The 18,571-nt window shown below is 36.0% G+C and overlaps 1 protein-coding gene across 5 annotated transcripts in view; it reads right to left on the bottom strand.

Moving 5' to 3' along the window:
* Nucleotides 1-1,968: 1,968 nt before the first annotated feature.
* CDC14B (cell division cycle 14B) overlaps nt 1,969-18,571 on the bottom strand; it is a 42,129-nt gene continuing 25,526 nt past the window's right edge. Inside the window, exons 8-14 of one of the 5 annotated variants that reach the window (XM_079330967.1) lie at nt 18,255-18,342; nt 17,691-17,921; nt 15,800-15,938; nt 15,514-15,667; nt 14,660-14,760; nt 12,137-12,282; nt 1,969-2,167 (exon numbers count right to left, since the gene is read on the bottom strand). In XM_079330967.1, the coding sequence (XP_079187093.1) occupies nt 12,171-12,282; nt 14,660-14,760; nt 15,514-15,667; nt 15,800-15,938; nt 17,691-17,921; nt 18,255-18,342 (825 nt within the window). In that variant the 3' untranslated portion in view covers nt 1,969-2,167; nt 12,137-12,170. Of the gene's footprint in view, nt 2,168-4,972; nt 5,192-5,396; nt 5,514-12,136; nt 12,283-14,659; nt 14,761-15,513; nt 15,668-15,799; nt 15,939-17,690; nt 17,922-18,254; nt 18,343-18,571 lie in introns of those variants that run through there. The other 4 variants (XM_079330965.1, XM_079330966.1, XM_079330968.1 and 1 more) reach the window with 4 other exon arrangements.

Genomic DNA, 18,571 nt, shown 5'->3' with positions numbered 1-18,571 from the left:
GATTTGGAATTTGGAAAGGGTGAGAAGAGACCAATTATTTTTAGTTTAAAAATAAGATGCTAAAAGAAGTAGCTCAGCAAAGAGAAGTGCAAAGCCAAACACAGTAAATATTACTAAATGTTTATTCTGATTCTCACTTCACTATTTGCATCCCTTTTACCTTCTAAGATGGTAAATTTGTTCAAAAATAAATATAAATTTGTATTTGCACAACAGACCTACTATTATGGTTACCTGTACATAAGCTTTTGCACAAACAGCTTACCCACCCAAAAAAAAAACCCAAAAAAACCTGAACCACACAACCCCTACCAAAAAACCCTAAAAAAACAAACCAAACCTCAACTCCCTGAAACCAAAACAACACCCCTGAAAAAAATAACCCCCAAACCAAAACAACCCCATTCAAGCCCCAAGAAATTTTAATTGCCTCATCAGGACGAGATCAGTCCCTCTCTTTTAGATGCCTTTTATCTAGAAGAAAAGGGAGTTTAAGGAAAAAAAAAAATCAGTCTGAGCCTTCAATGATCCTTTATTTTACATTAAATATTTTCTTTTTAATTTGTATTCCTCTTGGAAGATTTTATTTAAGTTCATGGATGTTACCTGTAAGCTTACTTACACTTCACATCCTTTTTCCTCTCCAATTCATGATTGCTAGAAAATGTTTCTAAATCACTGTGGGATATTCATACTGGCATTCAAAAGTCACCAGCCTAACAGAGGGCTTAGTTTCCATTTAAAAGGATGTAGATTGAAACTAGTCACTGAACATTTGCATTCATTTAAATAAACTTCCCTCTCTCACAGAAGTAATATGCATCTTTAAAAACTTCAGTTATTCCATTACTAACATTTCAGATTTCTCTATTTCTGCCACTTCCTACTGTAAGAGTCATTAATTCAACAGCTAACTGATTCATTTTTAAGGCTATGTGGTAACAGCCCTCATATGAGGGATATGCAGCTATAACCATCAGCTGGTGGACAAGGGTACATCAGTTTTGAAATGTCATAATGTGAAAAGTCATGGGAAAAAAAACCACTGTAATCCTGTAGCAGATGAAAATTTCAGTCTCAAGCAGATTCCTCTAAAAATTATATTGCTTTTTAACAGAGATAAATTGTAGTTCTTAAAGTGTTAGGTGTCAAAATTTTTCCTTGCTCCTGAATTCCTCTACCTCAATTATATGGTGCCCTTATTTTCCGGTTTTTTTGTGTGCTGCACTCATTAAGTGTCTCAAAGCTAAAAACCAGCACTGTCTACATGTTACCAAACATACAATGGAATCTGGGGGTAACTCTTACCTTTCATATATGGTAATTTAAAGTTTCACCTAAAAGACTTGGTAGGAAAAGAAAAAGTAAGGTTTCAGTAATTAAACAGTAATGACATTTCAATATGACAGCACTGCTTTAAGTGGTAGTGTTTTTCCTCCCCTTTAAAATCATACCAGACTTTAGGCAAACTTATAAACTAGTTACAACTAGTTCAAAGAGCAATTGGTTGTGAACAACTGAAAAGCTGTCATTATTAAAAACAAGTTTATCACTTACAATTAGTTTGTCCTAAATAAACCACACAACCGTTGACAATAAAGCACTCTTTGGTGGACAATAGTTACTTGTGTACTCCATACTGCAGTTCATAAAAAACTTCATACAAAGTAAAAAATCAATATAGGAGAGTACCAATACTATTAGAATAAAAAGCTTTTGTGGTTGATTCTCAGAGTCAAGAACTCAGCCCAGTCTGAATGCACGACACAGATTTATATACTTAAAAGCTCCCACCATTTGGTAGTCAGCAGCTAAGTGATTGCCATCACAATTCATACACATGCATCATACATACTAGCAAGCCCTCTTTATAATAGAGAGCTTAAATATTTACACCTGAGTCTGAATGTACGTAGATTTTGTTGGTTTTGAGAAAGTGTTAGCATGGTAGAAAAAGTATACCAAACATGTTGACCATTCATTTTATTCTACAAATAAGAAAGAGATTGTTCTATTTCATTTTTTGCTGAAAAATAGAGCCAAAGTGATCCTCCTTGAATTGCATCAAGTCCCCTCTATATCCCCTTCACTCCTGAATATCCTCTTCAACACTGGTGGCTTATTCGAAATTCAGCGCAATACTGTTCTAGTCTTTGTGATGGATTGGCTGTTGAGATAAAACATATTTGAGGGAAAAAGTTAAGGATTACTCAGTATGTATTCAATGCAAGCATTTCAGGCAAGGTAAAATGAGCAAATGGTACTTCAAAGAAAGAAACAAAAAGTCACTTAATTTAATAACACACAATGCTGTCAAGAATGCACAGACTGGTCTGATCACAGATAATATGAAGAAAATTCTATTCCATACAGGAATGAGAAAGGGGATTCAAAATACCATAATTTCACTAAACGCATTTGTGAAAAGCATTCCTTTTTCTCCCTCTGAGGCACCAGACCATAGGAAAAGTAGGAAGAATAGGACAGAAACAATAATATTTTTTTAAAGCTAGGCTTAGATTATATGTAGTAAAGTTCTGAAATGCTGCAGGTAGTTTTCAGTATTCAAACAAGGGTGTAGAAGGCTGCTTTGTAATACCTGGCAAAGCATAGGCATATGAGATTTTTAAAGTGTATTCCTCTTTGTTAGTTTTTGTGATACTCCTCTATACAGTTTTCATACTTTTTCCCCCAAACTCCCCATTATAATTTTTGTATAACTTTACCTGAATTTCCTTAAGCACCTCTACCCATCAAAATACCTTTACCACTTAAGATTTCATTTTTAATCAACTACTTACTATAAATTTAATTTGTGTGGTAACATGGAAAAGACCATTTCACTTGTGTCTTATTATGACTCTGTTTGGATGTGAAGTATGCACCTTGTTAAAATACAGACATGAAATTCTCTGTAACTAGAAAATTTACAAGGAAGATGTCTTTGCTGGAGAAATACGGGCATCCACAGAGAAATACCGGGTTCTGGGCTGACAGTGTGATTTCTCACAGTTCAAAACCAGTGTTAGTTCAATCACAAGGTATGTGGTTATGTCCATCAGTACTTTCTTTCACAGAAGGCAGATGATGTCTAAAGATGTTCCACAAAGGAAAAGCAAGCGAGTATTATTGACAGGATTGAAATGTTCTCTTTAAGAAGCCAGAATAGTGTTTTAGCTGTAGACAGCTGCTTTGGCTGAAAAAATATTCTGGAAACAATCCATGGTAGTATCTCCAACAATCTGAGGGATGAAATGGCAAAAGAATTCCCTAGCTCTGCAGATTATACTGCATTAGGATGGGTCACAAGTGTGATTTACATAGAGAAAGATTTTACTAAAGTGACATAAAGTAGCAAATGAGAATGATGTAAAAATGGTGCAAGATGTTTCCACTTGAATGTATCAGAAAGAAAATCAAAGAATAAGGATACACAATAATGTCAGAAGTTCAGTGAAGTAAATGAAGTCTTGACAAAGACAGATGTTGGTTAGGGCAGGATGTCAATATTGTAGAAATAATTATTCTCTATCCTGCAATCCACTTGATCTGGATTAAGTACAATGAATCTGAGCACTATCAGATAATGCAAGATATACTTCATACTTCAAGAAATTAAACGTAAATGAAAAGCCATGCTTAAAAGAGTTATACTTTTTCAAATGCTACAGGAAAAATAGAAGGACACCTACAAGACTAAGAAGGTACTGCATTTTAAATCCATTAAATCCAGAGGGACAAGCACCCTATTAGCTCTCTCAGATTATAGAACAACTAAGAACTCCATAACTGTGACAGAACAAGGACAAATTTGATTATTGGATGGAAATATAAAAGTAACTGAACTCCTCAGACCTCCAAAGTTGGAAGAAATGAAACAGTATATGGTGAAGTATTTGGGGTAGAAATTTTAGAAAGTCCATTAAAATATGAAGGAAGTAATCTATGAAGTTTGAGATTGGCCTGGTCCTTGGTCTTCAGTCTCATAAATCTGGCAATATACCTAAAGGACTTCTTAACAAAATTAACGCGATCTTCTGTGAACTCTATTTTAGGAATACTGTTTTTTCCTTACACAAAACAAAGGTCAGCTTGGACAAGTGCTTCCCAGGAACAGAAAATCTCTCTTCAGTTTACACACATGCATGAATACAGCTACAAAAAGCTGCAAGCAGGTTAGGTTAAAACTGGGAGAGGCATGAAGAATAAAAACAGCAGGCAGAATCCCATCAATTCTATTTAGACCAAAACTGACATGGTGAAAATAAGGCAAAATAGAGAAAAAACCCAACCAACCAAAAGGAAAATCTGGAAAAATACTACTGATTTTTAGTAAAATACCTATTTCAGGAAAAAGATAATATTTTTTAATATGTTGTTCAATAAATCAAAACAAAGTCACAAGAAAAAAAATTCTCAGAATGGAATTTACTGCAGTCCACTGACTATTTCCACTGACTAACAAGAATGAATTTTTCATAACTTCATTACCTTCAAGGTAACAGGATAAAGAAAGAGAAAAAAGAGCTTTGTGAGGAAAAAGCTGCAAAAAACAACTTAAATTTTCCGTGATATTTATAAACTAAGTCACATAACATAGGAAGTGATGTGCCATGTTTTACTCTTTCCAGTCAAAATCTCTTCAGCACCTGATAGACCCATTTGGGTTTTTCACTAAGAGTTTAAGACAAATACCAGTAAATTTTGAAAAATGAAAATTGTTTGGATATTGTTTTAAACTATGCTCTCTGGCTTATCTTTTATAATGACCTGGAGAGTTGCCACAGAGAGGTGTGATCACATGCATACACAAAGATACATAGCAGTAGTCTGGCCACATGCTTCTGGCCAAAAGGCATTTTCAGTCTTGCATAAATCCACTAGAATTTAAAATTTCATTAAGCTGTAGCAAACAGGTTTAGTTCAGATTATCAGCCATGCTCTCAGTAAAAAAACAAGTCTCATACCAGTATACACATGCACTTAAACACCTTTCCACAACCACTGCATTTCAGTTGTCCATTGAATTTTTCATCATTTCACTTCATGCACTGACTAGTATTTGACTTAATGCTGTGAGGAATTTTTCTGTTTCTTACTCCAGACAGACGTGTTTTCTTGTTACAAAATTCCTTGTCTTCAGTAATTCTCACATCAGGAAATACTATATAAAATTATTGAACTTGGAACACTGAGCAACATAAATAAATTACCTAAGGTAATGTAAGGTTCCAGATATTCTCAGTACATGACACAAACCATGTAATTATTTCTCATTTTCCATTGCTAGGAGAAGGAGCTGAGCTATTGCAAAGCTCCTGCCAGCAGTGTATACAACAGCTCAAAGTATTTGCCTAGAACACGATTACAGGATCTGTAAAGAGGGTAACTCTCACCTTTTAAAATTGTTTTTTCTTGCAGCAGACCTGGTAGTTCTTTTAGTAATGTCTGTACTGTCAGAAATGCTAGGTTCAGAGGTTTTACTTTTCTGAACACTGGACTGCAGAGTTACTCTGTAAAGAGTAGGAAAAAAGAAAGATTATATAATTGGACAGTTTCTAAAAACACTGAAAAGAGGGTGTTACAGTTGCAACAGAGCTAACAAGTATCAGCTGGCTTCTCACAAATCCTTCCACAAAGCAAACTCTTTTGCCTGAAACATCTTTCTCTTTCCTAACATCCCTGTTATAATCAGGGTAATGCAAGTTGTTTCCATTAGGAGCATAGCAGCCTGCTTTGCTAGCTGGTTTTGTTGGGCTTTTTTTGTGTTTTCAAAGAATTGATAAAATTAATAGTTTTTAATTTTCTGTTACCTTTTTTGGAAGACAAAAATATCCAAAACTGCATTTTAAATTATGCTCCAAAGAGAAGGGAAGGGAAGGGAAGGGAAGGGAAGGGAAGGGAAGGGAAGGGAAGGGAAGGGAAGGGAAGGGAAGGGAAGGGAAGGGAAGGGAAGGGAAGGGAAGGGAAGGGAAGGGAAGGGAAGGGAAGGGAAGGGAAGGGAAGGGAAGGGAAGGGAAGGGAAGGGAAATCTGAAGTATGCAACTAAAACAAACATTATTTTCCAGATTGACATGGGACAGACAGGATAAATTCAGAATAAACCCCAAGTGATTCAATTTGTGAAGATCTAAGCCAAATTCTCCTTCAATTAACCATGAGATATCCTCTTCACATCGAAAAATCACTGCAAATATTAGCATTTTGCTCTTAGAGGGAATTACTGAGTTTGAAATACTCAAAACTCAGCTTTATATGCTGGTACTCATATGCTTCTCAAAGAATCTAGTGTGATATATTAGCTTTTTCTTAAACAGGCAGATAAATATTTTATGTCAAAAAGGAATTCCACATTGTGAAATGCAAACAACTATTTTTATCCACCAGACAACTAGTTCACAAGAAAATGACATCTTTTCTCTTCCTATATACTTGCAATGGTATTATGATACTATGGAGACAGAATGTGACAACTGGTCAGTGAAATCCATGGATATCTATTTAGTGCTTCATTTTATACATCTGTTTTCTATTTCATCTGTGCAAGGTTCCAGCTATGAAAGTATGGACCATTTTAGATATTCTGACTTAAGAGTAACTTAGCTATTACTCTTTATTCTCCTGCTATTATTAGACTCTCATTTTCAGTGGCTTCACTGAGTCCAGTTGTATCAGCAGATTACATAAGACTGGAAACCAAAACTTTAATTAAATTGTGTAAATTACAGTAACAGATTGGTTAATACTCTGAAGAAACTACTTTCACAGATTTTTATATATATGAATACTGAATGCTAACTTTTGGAGCAAAAGGGAACAGGAATGTATGGGGAGAAAATATACCTTTATATATTCATGTAACATACTCACCAAAAACAGAATGGAAAAATCTCCAATGTTTTCACAATTTTATAAGGGTTTGATTTCAGAATTAAAACATGCATTTGAGTAAACACAATTTCATCTAAAATATATTCTTTATGCAGTAAAACTAATCAGCAATGTTATTTTTCTTCTTGATTAGCAAACGACTACGTAACCACAAATTTCAAGTATTTTAAACTTCCACTTGAAAAAAATCTCTTTTAATAATTCAGCCTTGCAAAATATTGTCACCTGATTTGCAGATGTTCAAACAAAACAATCAGTTGCTCTGAGGTAAGAGACAAGGTTTCAATGACAAGTACTACCAAAACACAATGCAAATTCTCTTGTAAACACAGGACATTCAGAGTTGAAGGGGCTGCTTGTACAGGAGGCAGAGAAAATCACCCCCAGACACCTTCAATCTCATATTATACTTCTTTAGACACAACAAATTCTTCTAATGAAAATGTTTTCCTTGCATGCCCAAGGTGAAAACATTTAAAACCTGAAAGTTTATGTTATAGCTTTTACTGTGATTGTAAAACACTTTTAACAAGTTCTAATATTAAAATTCTTTCTTCAGTGCCACAGTTGTCATACAGAATGAACAAACTCAGCCTACTGCACTTTAAACCAAGCACTAAAAATTACAGCAGTGGTGAAATAAGACTTGCATTATACCTTTCATTGGATAGAAATGATAGTGCTGATAGAAACTTCTAGGAATGAACAGAAAAACACAAAGTCTACTTAGCCTCATAACATTTAGTCACTGAAATATAAACGTGAACAAATCATGGCACATACTGTTGTTTTACTAGTGCTCATGCAGCCAGAAATATGGAAAATTCTCGTTTTCTCCATAAATACATACATTTGGTGTCTTTATTCATAAAATGCATGTAGTGTACATGTAAAAGAAGGCAAAAGTTAATGGAATGTAATTTTTGTAATCCTTCTCTCATAAACACCCATCTTTTCTAGATTCTGTAAGTACAGAAAACTGGTCAATGTGCATGGCTTAAGCCCATTACTTATCTAACATGAAATAGGAGCCAGCAGTGTACCCAGTAGTGTTCTAGGGACCATCAGGAAGAGCACTGCCAGCAGGTCAGGGGAGGTGATCCTGCCCCTCTATTCAGCCCAGGTGAGGCATGTCTTGAGTGCTGTGTCCAGTTCTGGGCTCCCCAGAAAGGGAGCTACTGGAGACAGTCCAGTGGAAGGATATGAAGATGATGAGGGCACTGAATATCTCTCTTTCATGGAAAGGCTGACGGACCTAGGTCTGCTCAGCCTCCAGAAATGACAGAGGGGACCTCATCAATGTCTGTGAGTATCTGAAGGGAGGGCATCAAGAACCAGGCACTGCTCAGCAACAGGACAAGAGGCAATGAGCAGAAACTGATGCATGGAAAGTTCCACCTGAATGTGAAGAACTTCAGAACTTGACACCTGATCTTCATTACTGAGCAGGTGACTGAGCACTGGAACAGATTGTCCAGAGAGGCTGTGAAGTCTCCCTCACTGGAGATTCAAGAATTTGGACATTGGCATTTGGACACAGTCCTGTGCCTGTGGGATGACTCTGCTTGAGCAAGGGAGGTTGGACCAGATGACCCACTATGATCTATTTTAGCATTATCCATTCTGTGATTATGTGAAGCACTATGAATTATCAAGATAGCATTTTGCACAAAGACTTAAATATTCCTCTTTTCAACATACCATAAGGTAGCCTTTAATTCTCAGAGAATCTCATCTTACCTGTTCAAAACAAAGGAAGAAAATAAAAGAAGCTCTAAATGGAAATGTGACTTATAATAAAAATAGCCACCATGAAACCAAAACGACCATAAGAACATCCTTGTAAGTTTGCTGCATTTGCAGCAGCAAATAGCAGGGGGATAACAAGATGCCTTATGGGATCAGCTCAGAGCCAGCTGTGAACAGGGTAGAATCTTTAACATCATTTGCTCTTCAGTTGATATATAATTTTTACATCTCAGATATAAACGACTTCATTGGGTGACTCTACAGTAAAGAATAATTGAAATCACTGTGAACAAAATATTTGCTAAATTATCACACAGACATTTTAAAATCATACTAGAATTCTAGATTTCCAAGGCTGACAGCACCTCAAGGAAAACAGGGAAGGTTTAATTTACATCGACATGTTGTTGCAAATAAACACCCAGAGCTGTCTTTGAGCTTGACAACTGTCAGCTCAGGAGCAGCAACAGGGCTATCACAGCTTTTATCAGAATGCTACTGTGTATATGTTAAAGGTGAGAGAAGAAACTAAGGTATGGAATTTTGGTTTAGCACAATTAGATTAACATCCTGATAGCAGGTTCAATAGATGGGTTTTAAAATGGATGTGCAATGAAGCCATGGTAGAGGAAATCCTGCCAAAATGTCAGTGTGAAAAAAATATCCCAAACTATATAAGAGAAATGTAAGATCTCAGGACACCTACTTTACTGCTTTGTAGCTGTTCACATAAAATAGTATGTCATACAACTTTCAGAAAAGGCAGCAAACCCATCTGATGTACACAAAGGTTTTCTAACTCAATGGGATATGATAAAAATGAAAAAAACCAGCCAAACAACAACACCCCCCCCAAAAAAAAACCCAAACAACCCCCTCCCAAATAAAAAACCAACAACAAAACAAAACAAAACAAAACAAACCCCAAAAAATCACACCAAAAAAACCTACAGAAAAACCCCACAAGCAACAGGATGTTTTAATAGTTACACTATCAAACATACATTTACATTGTACAGATTTTTCATCTCCAGTTCATCTGTAATGGAAACATAATTTGGTAGTTCTGATCCTAAATACACACTACAAATAGCAGACTAGTTTATACACTGCTTTCTTCGTCCTGTAATGCCTTTGTCTTTAAACAAATAAAAACCTGTTCAAATGGAACAGTGTTTGGGTCAGCAGCATCAACTTTTAAATAACTCACAACTTTTTTTCACCATTTAACTCAGAGCAAGGGTGGAACATAGGCACACCACTGGGACACAAAAACCCAAACTCCACAACCTGAGACAAAACCCTCAAAACTTGAATTGCAAGTCGGGTAATACACATTGGACAAAAATCAATCCACACAACAAGCTTTTTCAGAATACGTGATTGCAGTATCCTAAACAGGGATGAAGATGAGAGGTTACACAGGTGCATGTCTTCTCTGTCTGCAAAGGCATTTTAGTCTTGCCAACCAGTCTTGGCAATGTTTCTTAAAAGGTCTGTCAAATGCAATACTGCTTTCTCCTTCATCACCTTATGATTTTTAAGAAAGTACACCTGAGAATTCTACTACTCTTCCAAGTCACTGACAGGCAACAAGTGACTGATAACTCTTCAGCATACAGGGCTCCAGCCAGCACAATTGCCAGGCTAGTCCAGATTGATCCATGATCCTAACTGATAATTTGATCTCTTGAAACTCAAGAGACATTAGCTGCAGAATGGAGAGAATGCTAGGCAAACTTTTAAGAAAAGCCTAAGTGTTTTCTCTCCCTATACTTAAACCAACATTGTATGATTGTTAATCTTGAAAACCAAGCAGCAGCACCAGTAACCAGAAATTCACAGCAAATGGCAATACAGAATTGCTTGCATCACATCTACCAACATCAAAGTCTTTTTTCCTCTAGCAAAGAAGTGTTTCCAGTTTTTAGACAGAAAACAGACAAGTAAGAGAAAGAAAGGACGACAGTTGACTGAAATTGATGTTACAGAACAGTACAGCAAAACAAAGCAGAGATTGTTTCACCTCTTTTACCTGTGTTTTAAGTTTAGCTTTTTGGTATGTGTTCAGAAATCTGAGGTCTGACTTCCAGAGACCTCATCAAGAAAAGAAACAGTGCTTCATTCAGTGTAAAACTTTGAAAACACACCTCTCATGTTATTTGGAATAATGCCTCTCAAGTATGTTATTTGACAAAATTAGGGAAAAAAGTTGAGCTGAAGTGATCTTCTTTATATTTTTTTTTCCTCAAAAAGATCAGATTAAGATGAAGTCTACTCAGTGAAGTCTGAGTAACTAATCTGTCCAAAGTCTCCTACTCCTCATCCTACAGTCATTCAGTCACTTAGGTTGGCAGAAAGAGTTTCATACTTTTTAAGAAGTGCAGATAGAAAGTTTCAAGGCTAAAGGTAAAGATAACAGAAGATCTCAATCTTCATGCCTGTCAGGAAAGAATGCCTATTTTTACTTAGCAAAAGTAAGATTTTCTGACCATTTTTAAAATCTGAAAGCACCAAGGTCTCAGACTAATGAATTTCAAACATTCACCCAAAGTAACCATTCCTTGAGGGTGGTGATGACAGAGGAGCTCCAGGAAGACTCAGAAGCAAGCAAAAAGTTCATTTGCATTTCTTAGCAGTTCTCTGTGTGTTGGAATTTTTGTTTGACCAAAAGATATAAGTAGTCATTTGATGAAAACATTGCACCATTTAAGTAGAAGCAAGGCACAGAAATCACTGCAGCTACTCTGATGAAACTGGAGTGAAGAAGAAGTGAAAATTGCATTCAAGGAACTGATATGCTATTAATGTTTCCTCAGCTGTTGAATCCAAGTAACAGAATAAAGGAATGTAAGTAGTCTCCTAAGGCTCTAGAAAACATAACTGTGAACAAAGACTGGCTGTTTATCCAGACTGGCTGGATAAACAAGTGAGCCTTGGCCTAACACTGCAACCTGGCCCATCTTCTGTTATGTCAAAAAGGTTAAAGGAATCATATTTTATGCTATGGCATATAATTTTGATTTCTTCGTAGAAACAAAGACCTACAGACATTTCTAAAAAGTTCTATTTCTTGGTATTTCATGGCAATAAAATAATGTGTTGGGAAACCAGCCTACTTTGTAAGTTCATGAACTTTGAGGTAAAACTGAAGCAAACTGCATCTGCAATATGCAAAGGATAGGATCATATTTTAAAGCAGTACTTTTTCTTTCTTATAGATAATTTTGCTTACATAGTTTTGCTTATCTGCAGAAAAGAAACACTTAAAAATTGAAAATTATTCTAAAAGCTCTTTTGCCTTTGTATATTGCAAGCCAGCCATAAAAATCACTCAATTATTCCAAATAATAAAACAAGAATATAACAAAGCCAGAGCAGTGAAATTCACTCTTGCAACAAAGCCAGTAAGAAACATGACATGAAAACATGCATTTATGAGACATACTAGACAGAAAGTGTGAGCTATTGTAGAGAAATGGAATGGGACACTTACACAGTGGCTCTCTCTCAGGGGGTCCTGATGGTTACTATGTTCTTAAACCATCTAGACAGAATAGCAGGCTGGGCAGAAGGGAGCCACACACAATCCACCAGATGACAATGCTACACAGTGTAGACACCAGCATAGCTAGGAGCCATCTAAAAAGGGATTGGAGGGGGGAGGTAGAGATGAAAAAAAAATTCAAAAGCAAAAGCTTTGGTGCATTTTAGCTTGTTTCAAGTTCTTCAAAAGGATACTGCTCTATAAGCTTTGCCAAGCATTTTTTACTTTCTATGACTAACAATCCACACAGTCATAAATTGCCAATGTTACAACATTCCAGCCATGTACTGCTGGAATGAAAAGCAAATCTTCTGAAATCCTCACGAAATCGTCTATTTCAAATAAAGTTTATATCACTTTTTGAAATAAGTGTATGCAGGAGGATCTCTGACCACTTGCTGCTGACTCTTACACAGTTGGATCATTCTGTATTCACACATCCCACTTCACAATCATGCATTCTGATACTAAAACATTACATCAGAGACAGGTAAGTTTGCAGAAACAAATAAATTATATAAATAACCAGATGATGGGGTGTATTACCTTTCTGTGTAAGCCAATTCATAATCCTTTGCCACAGGTGCAGAATATTGCTTATTAACATACATAAAATATTCAGTCATCAATGCATAAAGAATTTATATAGCCAACTTCAACAAAAACTCGATACAAATCCCTTGTAACTTAGAAGTAAATAATGCATCTGGTGTTCAAAGACTGTAACTGTCCAAGCCCACCCCCCTTCTTTTTTCCTCTGAAATATAACTACTTGGAAGGTTTAGAAGCTTCTGTTTGTTTGCTTAGATAAAAGTTATCAATTTCAAGAATAATTATTTTAACAGAGTAAACTAAAAGAGAGAGACAGACACCTCCTGTAGTAGAAAACACTTCTGACTCATGTAAAGCAGCCGAGTATTCCTTGCAATAAAACAAGAGTAATGCAAAGAAATGTATGAATTTACACATCCATTTTTCACTGAATTATTTCAGTACAAGTTGCAAACCATAAAAATAACTTGAAGGAACAGAAGCAGGCAAATTGAAACTCCTTGAGTGACAATGCAAACCATAAAAATCAGCAATAAGCTCCAAGTACAAGCTAACTAGAGCAGCCATGCTGCAGAACGTCTCATAAGCCATAATTAAAGACAGGTGTTGTATTAAGAAGGTATTAAGGCAATGGCTCTGAATAGGCTACCACACAGTCTAATCCATTGTATTGAACACACAGTAAGTGTGTGGCAATTAAGTGCGTGACAACTTAGGCTCCGTGCTGTGGAAACTCATCTGCAAGGTTGCTGTTTTTTACTGTGCTATTTGAGACTATATGTTTGGGCATTTTTTAAATGTCAGCTGGGCATAGCCTTTGTTCTGAGTATGTTGTTTCTTATATGGCTGCCTGTGTAAATGATAAGCATGAACAGAAGACAGTAATTTAAAACAAAAGCAGAAATCAGACATAGCAATGTGTGAAATGTGTGATATGTTTGCAAAGATACATTCCTTCACCTTCAGCACATTTCTACTGCATACTTCTCATTTTTTTCTAAAAGTCTGATGACAGTGGTGATCTTAATAAAGAAGAAAAATAAAGTAAAAATGCCAGTAAGGTGGCAGCATCATATCCTACAGAAGGACAACACAACAAAAGACAGGTTGGTTTTGGCCTGTGACTTTGATGATGTGTCACTTGCAAAAGTCTAACAGCCAGGGGTAACCATTCTTTTCCTTACAGCCAAATGAGGTCCAGAGAAGGTTTTCAAGTGTTGCATTCTCTTACAGTTTATTTAAGGGCAGGCAGAGAGATTTTGTACCTACAGCTGATACAAACTAAACAGATACAAACTTTCTTTTACAGGTGGTATTTCAGGACTTGCCTAAAATAAAGAGACTACCATTTCTACTGCCAGAAATGCACTTCTTTGAATTTGCTTACTGAAACAGTGGCTACTCCACCTTCCAGATGTACAACATTATGACAAAGCCCACAAAATTTAGGGAGAGTTCTTTTCCAAGGAAGAGAAAATGAAAGGAAACTACAAGTCATCCTTTCAACTCTTTTCAGATAGCTGACTTTACTTCAAACACCAGCAAGTATCTTACTTGAACCAATCAAACAAAACCACACAGTCATATTCTTTCATTTGCATACTACCACAGGAAAGACAAGGGAAGGTTAGTGATTAAACTAAAAGTAAAGCAACCAGAAGTGCTATAGGAGCTTATAAAGTGCAGAATACCAGCATCAAAAACTGTGCAGAAAACTACAAATTCAGTCATGCAGTTCTTTAACCAAATTTTCCTGCCTCCTCAGCATTCACCAAGCCTTCAGAGTAACAGTGAATCTTGCACTCGTTTTAACGGAGTAAAAGCAGCACTGATAACAAATATTTGGGTGCAACAGGAAATGTGCATGAAGTAGAGGATAGAAGTGCCTCTGGAATTTTATATATTCAGAAACTGACTTACGCTAGTGGAGATGCAGTTGGAGTTTTTGCTTGCCTTTTGCTTTTCAGAGCACGAAGCTTATCCCCTTGTGTTAAACAGTTTGTTTCATCATCATCACTGTACTGGATAAATGGAGGGGGAAAGGGATAAATCAAGATTAAATATAGACACTTTTATATTTAAGAATTAACCTTATCTTAAAGCTTAGAATTATCTCGACAGGATAAAGGAAATATTGCACAAATATAATTCTGTTCCTTCCAGTTTCCTGTTTGCTGCTTTTGAAGCTGTAAACCATTAAGTGGTGTCATGAATTACATGCATTGGAATATTGTCTACTTTTAAAGCATTGGAAGTAATATATTATAAAATCTTTGCTTAGGTATAGTATGATCTTCACTAGATACAGCATCTACCTCCTTCACTTGCCTTTCCACAACAGCACTACTGTCTTTTTAAAAATGCACTATCAAAAGGTTGCAGAAGTTGCAATTACTTAGAAACTGAAATGAGTAAAAAACCCATCCTTTCAACCCCTCCCTTTAAATACACACAGTGAAGCAACAGACAATCCAAAATGAAATCAGTGTTTTTGATGCAGAATGTGAATTCTTTTTTCTGTTATTGACCTAATTACTAAAGACTAAAAGCATGATGATGCTCCTTCTTTACCTGTGTTCTAAACTCAATTTTCATAATTGCTGTTCCTAGTTTCCCTCCCCCATATCCTTTCATACAAAAAGGGTGAACAGAAAAAAAATTTGATTAACAAAATTTTATTGTACCCACATGTTTTTTCAAAAAGAGAAAGTTCTCAAAAAGAGAGATTCTCAACAATTCGAACTTTTACAAGAGCACAATATTTGGGTGGTTACCAGTTCAATGTCCTTTTGGATGGTTCTCCTGTTTCTTGTGTTATTAATTGAAATATCATCTACTCCTGACAGAATTCTTGTTACAGCAATTTTATGGTTTCGTTTCAACTTTGCACGGAAAATATCCCCTTCTGTCCAAAGCTCTGCCTGTTTGCTATCATAACATGGAAAAAAAGGCCCAAAACACAACAAATTAACACTGAAGATTGTTAAGTGTACAATAGCAGAAGAAGAAGAAAAAGACATCTAGATTTATTTTTGGCAATAATTTACTCAATCTACTTACTCCATCAAGAAATGCTGTTGTGGCCCAATCACAGAACCAGGTCTATTTATTCTGATCCAGGCAATAGACTCAGCAGCTGTCATCCGATAATGCTTCATGATGTAACAGGCAATAAGTGTGCCAGTTCGTCCAAGACCAGCTATGTAAGATAAAAGAATGGCTTCTTTTATATACCCATCTTTTACATTTATATATCCACCTTCATCTGGAATCTGCTGTAACTACAGACACTGTTACTTGGGCAAGTAGTTACCTGCCTAATCTATCAAAATAAACCTCTACTTATCAAATGTGGTAAGGGAAACTTATTCTTCAATCTTTTTCTTCATATACAAGGTTGCTAACACACTGTCCATATTTTTTTGAGTGAAGTAACTTTCCAAAGCCAGCAACTTTACAAATATCCTTAAGTTTAGCTACCTTTATTTACCTATCAAGGAATATGTATGAAAGTTTTTAAGAATGGGATAAAACAGTTGGTGGGTTTTTTTTGGAATTCTCTCAGCACCTTCTTGCAACTAATCATATATTGCACTGAAATCAGACACTCTTCCAGCCCCTCCTCTAAGCCCCTTCTTAATTCTCAAAAAAAAGACAAATTTTGCAGTAAGCAAGTCTAGGCACTAGCTAGCACAGGCAAGAAGTACTCCAGAGCAAGAAACTATATTTAAAATGGCCCTCAAAACAGTTCTATTTACCTTGGGAAACATGAGAAGCAAAAGGGGACAGCTTCAGCTACATGGTGTCTCTCCTCAATTACTTGCTGTACACCATCTGCTGTGCAAATCACAAACCACCTTCTCTCATTTGACAACTGACTGATCAACATCAGTGTAAAACCGTGTATGACGCAATATCCAGGAGAACCACACAACTTTCCATCTCACTCAACTTTAGGAACAGGCTACACCATTCTGCACTTCCCCAAGAGAAAGCTCAGGCTAGACACCATTAGTATGACATCTACCAAAGAACACCTCAATTTGAGGGAAAACAAAGCACTTGTATCACTGATACTCAATACTCTGGCATAACCAATTAAGTGATATGCCTGAGTTCATCACCTCAGTGAAGAATAAGAGTATGCACTTGTTTCCCAGAGTCAAGATGCTGGTTTCATCAATTCTCTCACTTTCCAAAATAATTCTGTTAAATGCAGCAAATGGATGGCAGGTACAGAAACAAAAATGCAGTCTTTACAGGTCCAAAGCAAACAGGTTAAGAAAGAGCCCCTCTCCTTCAATGACAATGTTATCAGATATACTAGTGATGCAAAGTTGTGGAGAAGAAATGACTGATAGACTATTAAAGATGGTGTGGAAAGGAAAACATTCTGCCTCTAGAACCAAAGAAAACTGAATAACTATACTAGCTGCACTGACTAGGCTCTTAAAATTTTTGCAGTCTAACTCCAGAGGAATGGATATTCAAGGCATACCCAAAGTGTAAAGAGCTTCTGAGGGATGAAGATTTTGATGGTTCTCAAGGAACACTCATAAATTTTGAGGAATCTTCCAAAATGCTGCACTGCTTCCAAAAGTTTATGACTTGGTACATTTAAACATGCATTTTCAGAAAGAACTTGAAAGGACTTCAAATGCCTGCCCAAAGCAAGCTTTGAAAGTACTAACACTTTCTAACAGAAAGAGGTATTAATATTGGAAATCTCACTTTCCCAATCTTATTTTGGGAATGGCTGGGAAGATTTTTCTGTAATTTAGCAAAATTAGAAGACTAAGTGCTGAAGAGGGCCATATAAATAACTTGACTGGAAAAGCAGCAGTTTGGCAGAGATGTTAACAACTAGATATAGTAGAATTACACTGCAAAATACCTCAGGAACTGTAATTATAAACATCACTTGTAATATAAACTGTTTTTTACATCATACCTTTGCAATGAACAGCTATTACACCTTCAGCATTTTCACAAATATTTAGAAATGTTTTAACAATAGTATCACTAGGTGTACTTCCATCAGCAAAGAAGAGATCAAAATGCTCAAATCCAGCATCTGTAAATCGTTTGGCATCATACAGTTTTTTGTTGAGGCGTATTATAGTGGTGACCTTATGTTGCTTGAAGTATGGGAAATAAGCCTCTGGAGCATGGTGGGGATAGCCTATTTGAGAACAAGATTAAAAAAAAAGAGATTAAGTCTCAAACCGAAAAAAGAATTAAAAAAAAAGATTAAAAAACAAGATATGAAAACACTTTCAAAGTAGAGACAACATAAAGAAACAGACTAACTGAAAGTGGAATTTTAATACAGTCACCTAGGTTAGATACAATTAAACCAAGCATTAAAATTTTACTGCCAGAGTTCTTATAAAAGGAAAAGAGCCAAGGAAAAAACACATTGTTCGAGGAACAATTTTTAAAACTTGTTCTTACTGATAACAATCAACTAAGAAAGCAGTGGGCTTGTGTTCCCCACCTCCTTTTTTAAGCATACCATTTTCAATTTTACTTCTTGAATGAGGTCCACTGAAGGCAATGAATTTGTTTGGTATTATCCAGTTAAAATCTCCATTTTCTGCTCTCTGTCAAGAGAAAATGCTTGGTTTATCATTATCCCTGTATTTTCAGGCTTTTCCTTATTGTTTCAAAATACATGCTATATAGAGTTGATTTTCTTTTGTCAAAAGAATTTGTGTTAGTTGTCTGCTTTGTTTTTCACTGTAAGGATGACAGATACTCTCAACCTCACATTTTGCCCCTTTGTTTCTATCTTTCTAAATCAGTTTTAGAACAACGCAACTGATGCCCTTC

Source organism: Erithacus rubecula (assembly GCF_903797595.1).
Source record: "Erithacus rubecula genome assembly, contig: SUPER_Z_unloc_2, whole genome shotgun sequence".
In the NCBI taxonomy this organism is placed as follows: Eukaryota; Metazoa; Chordata; class Aves; order Passeriformes; family Muscicapidae; genus Erithacus; species Erithacus rubecula.
This window is presented reverse-complemented; position numbering and strand designations above follow the sequence as displayed.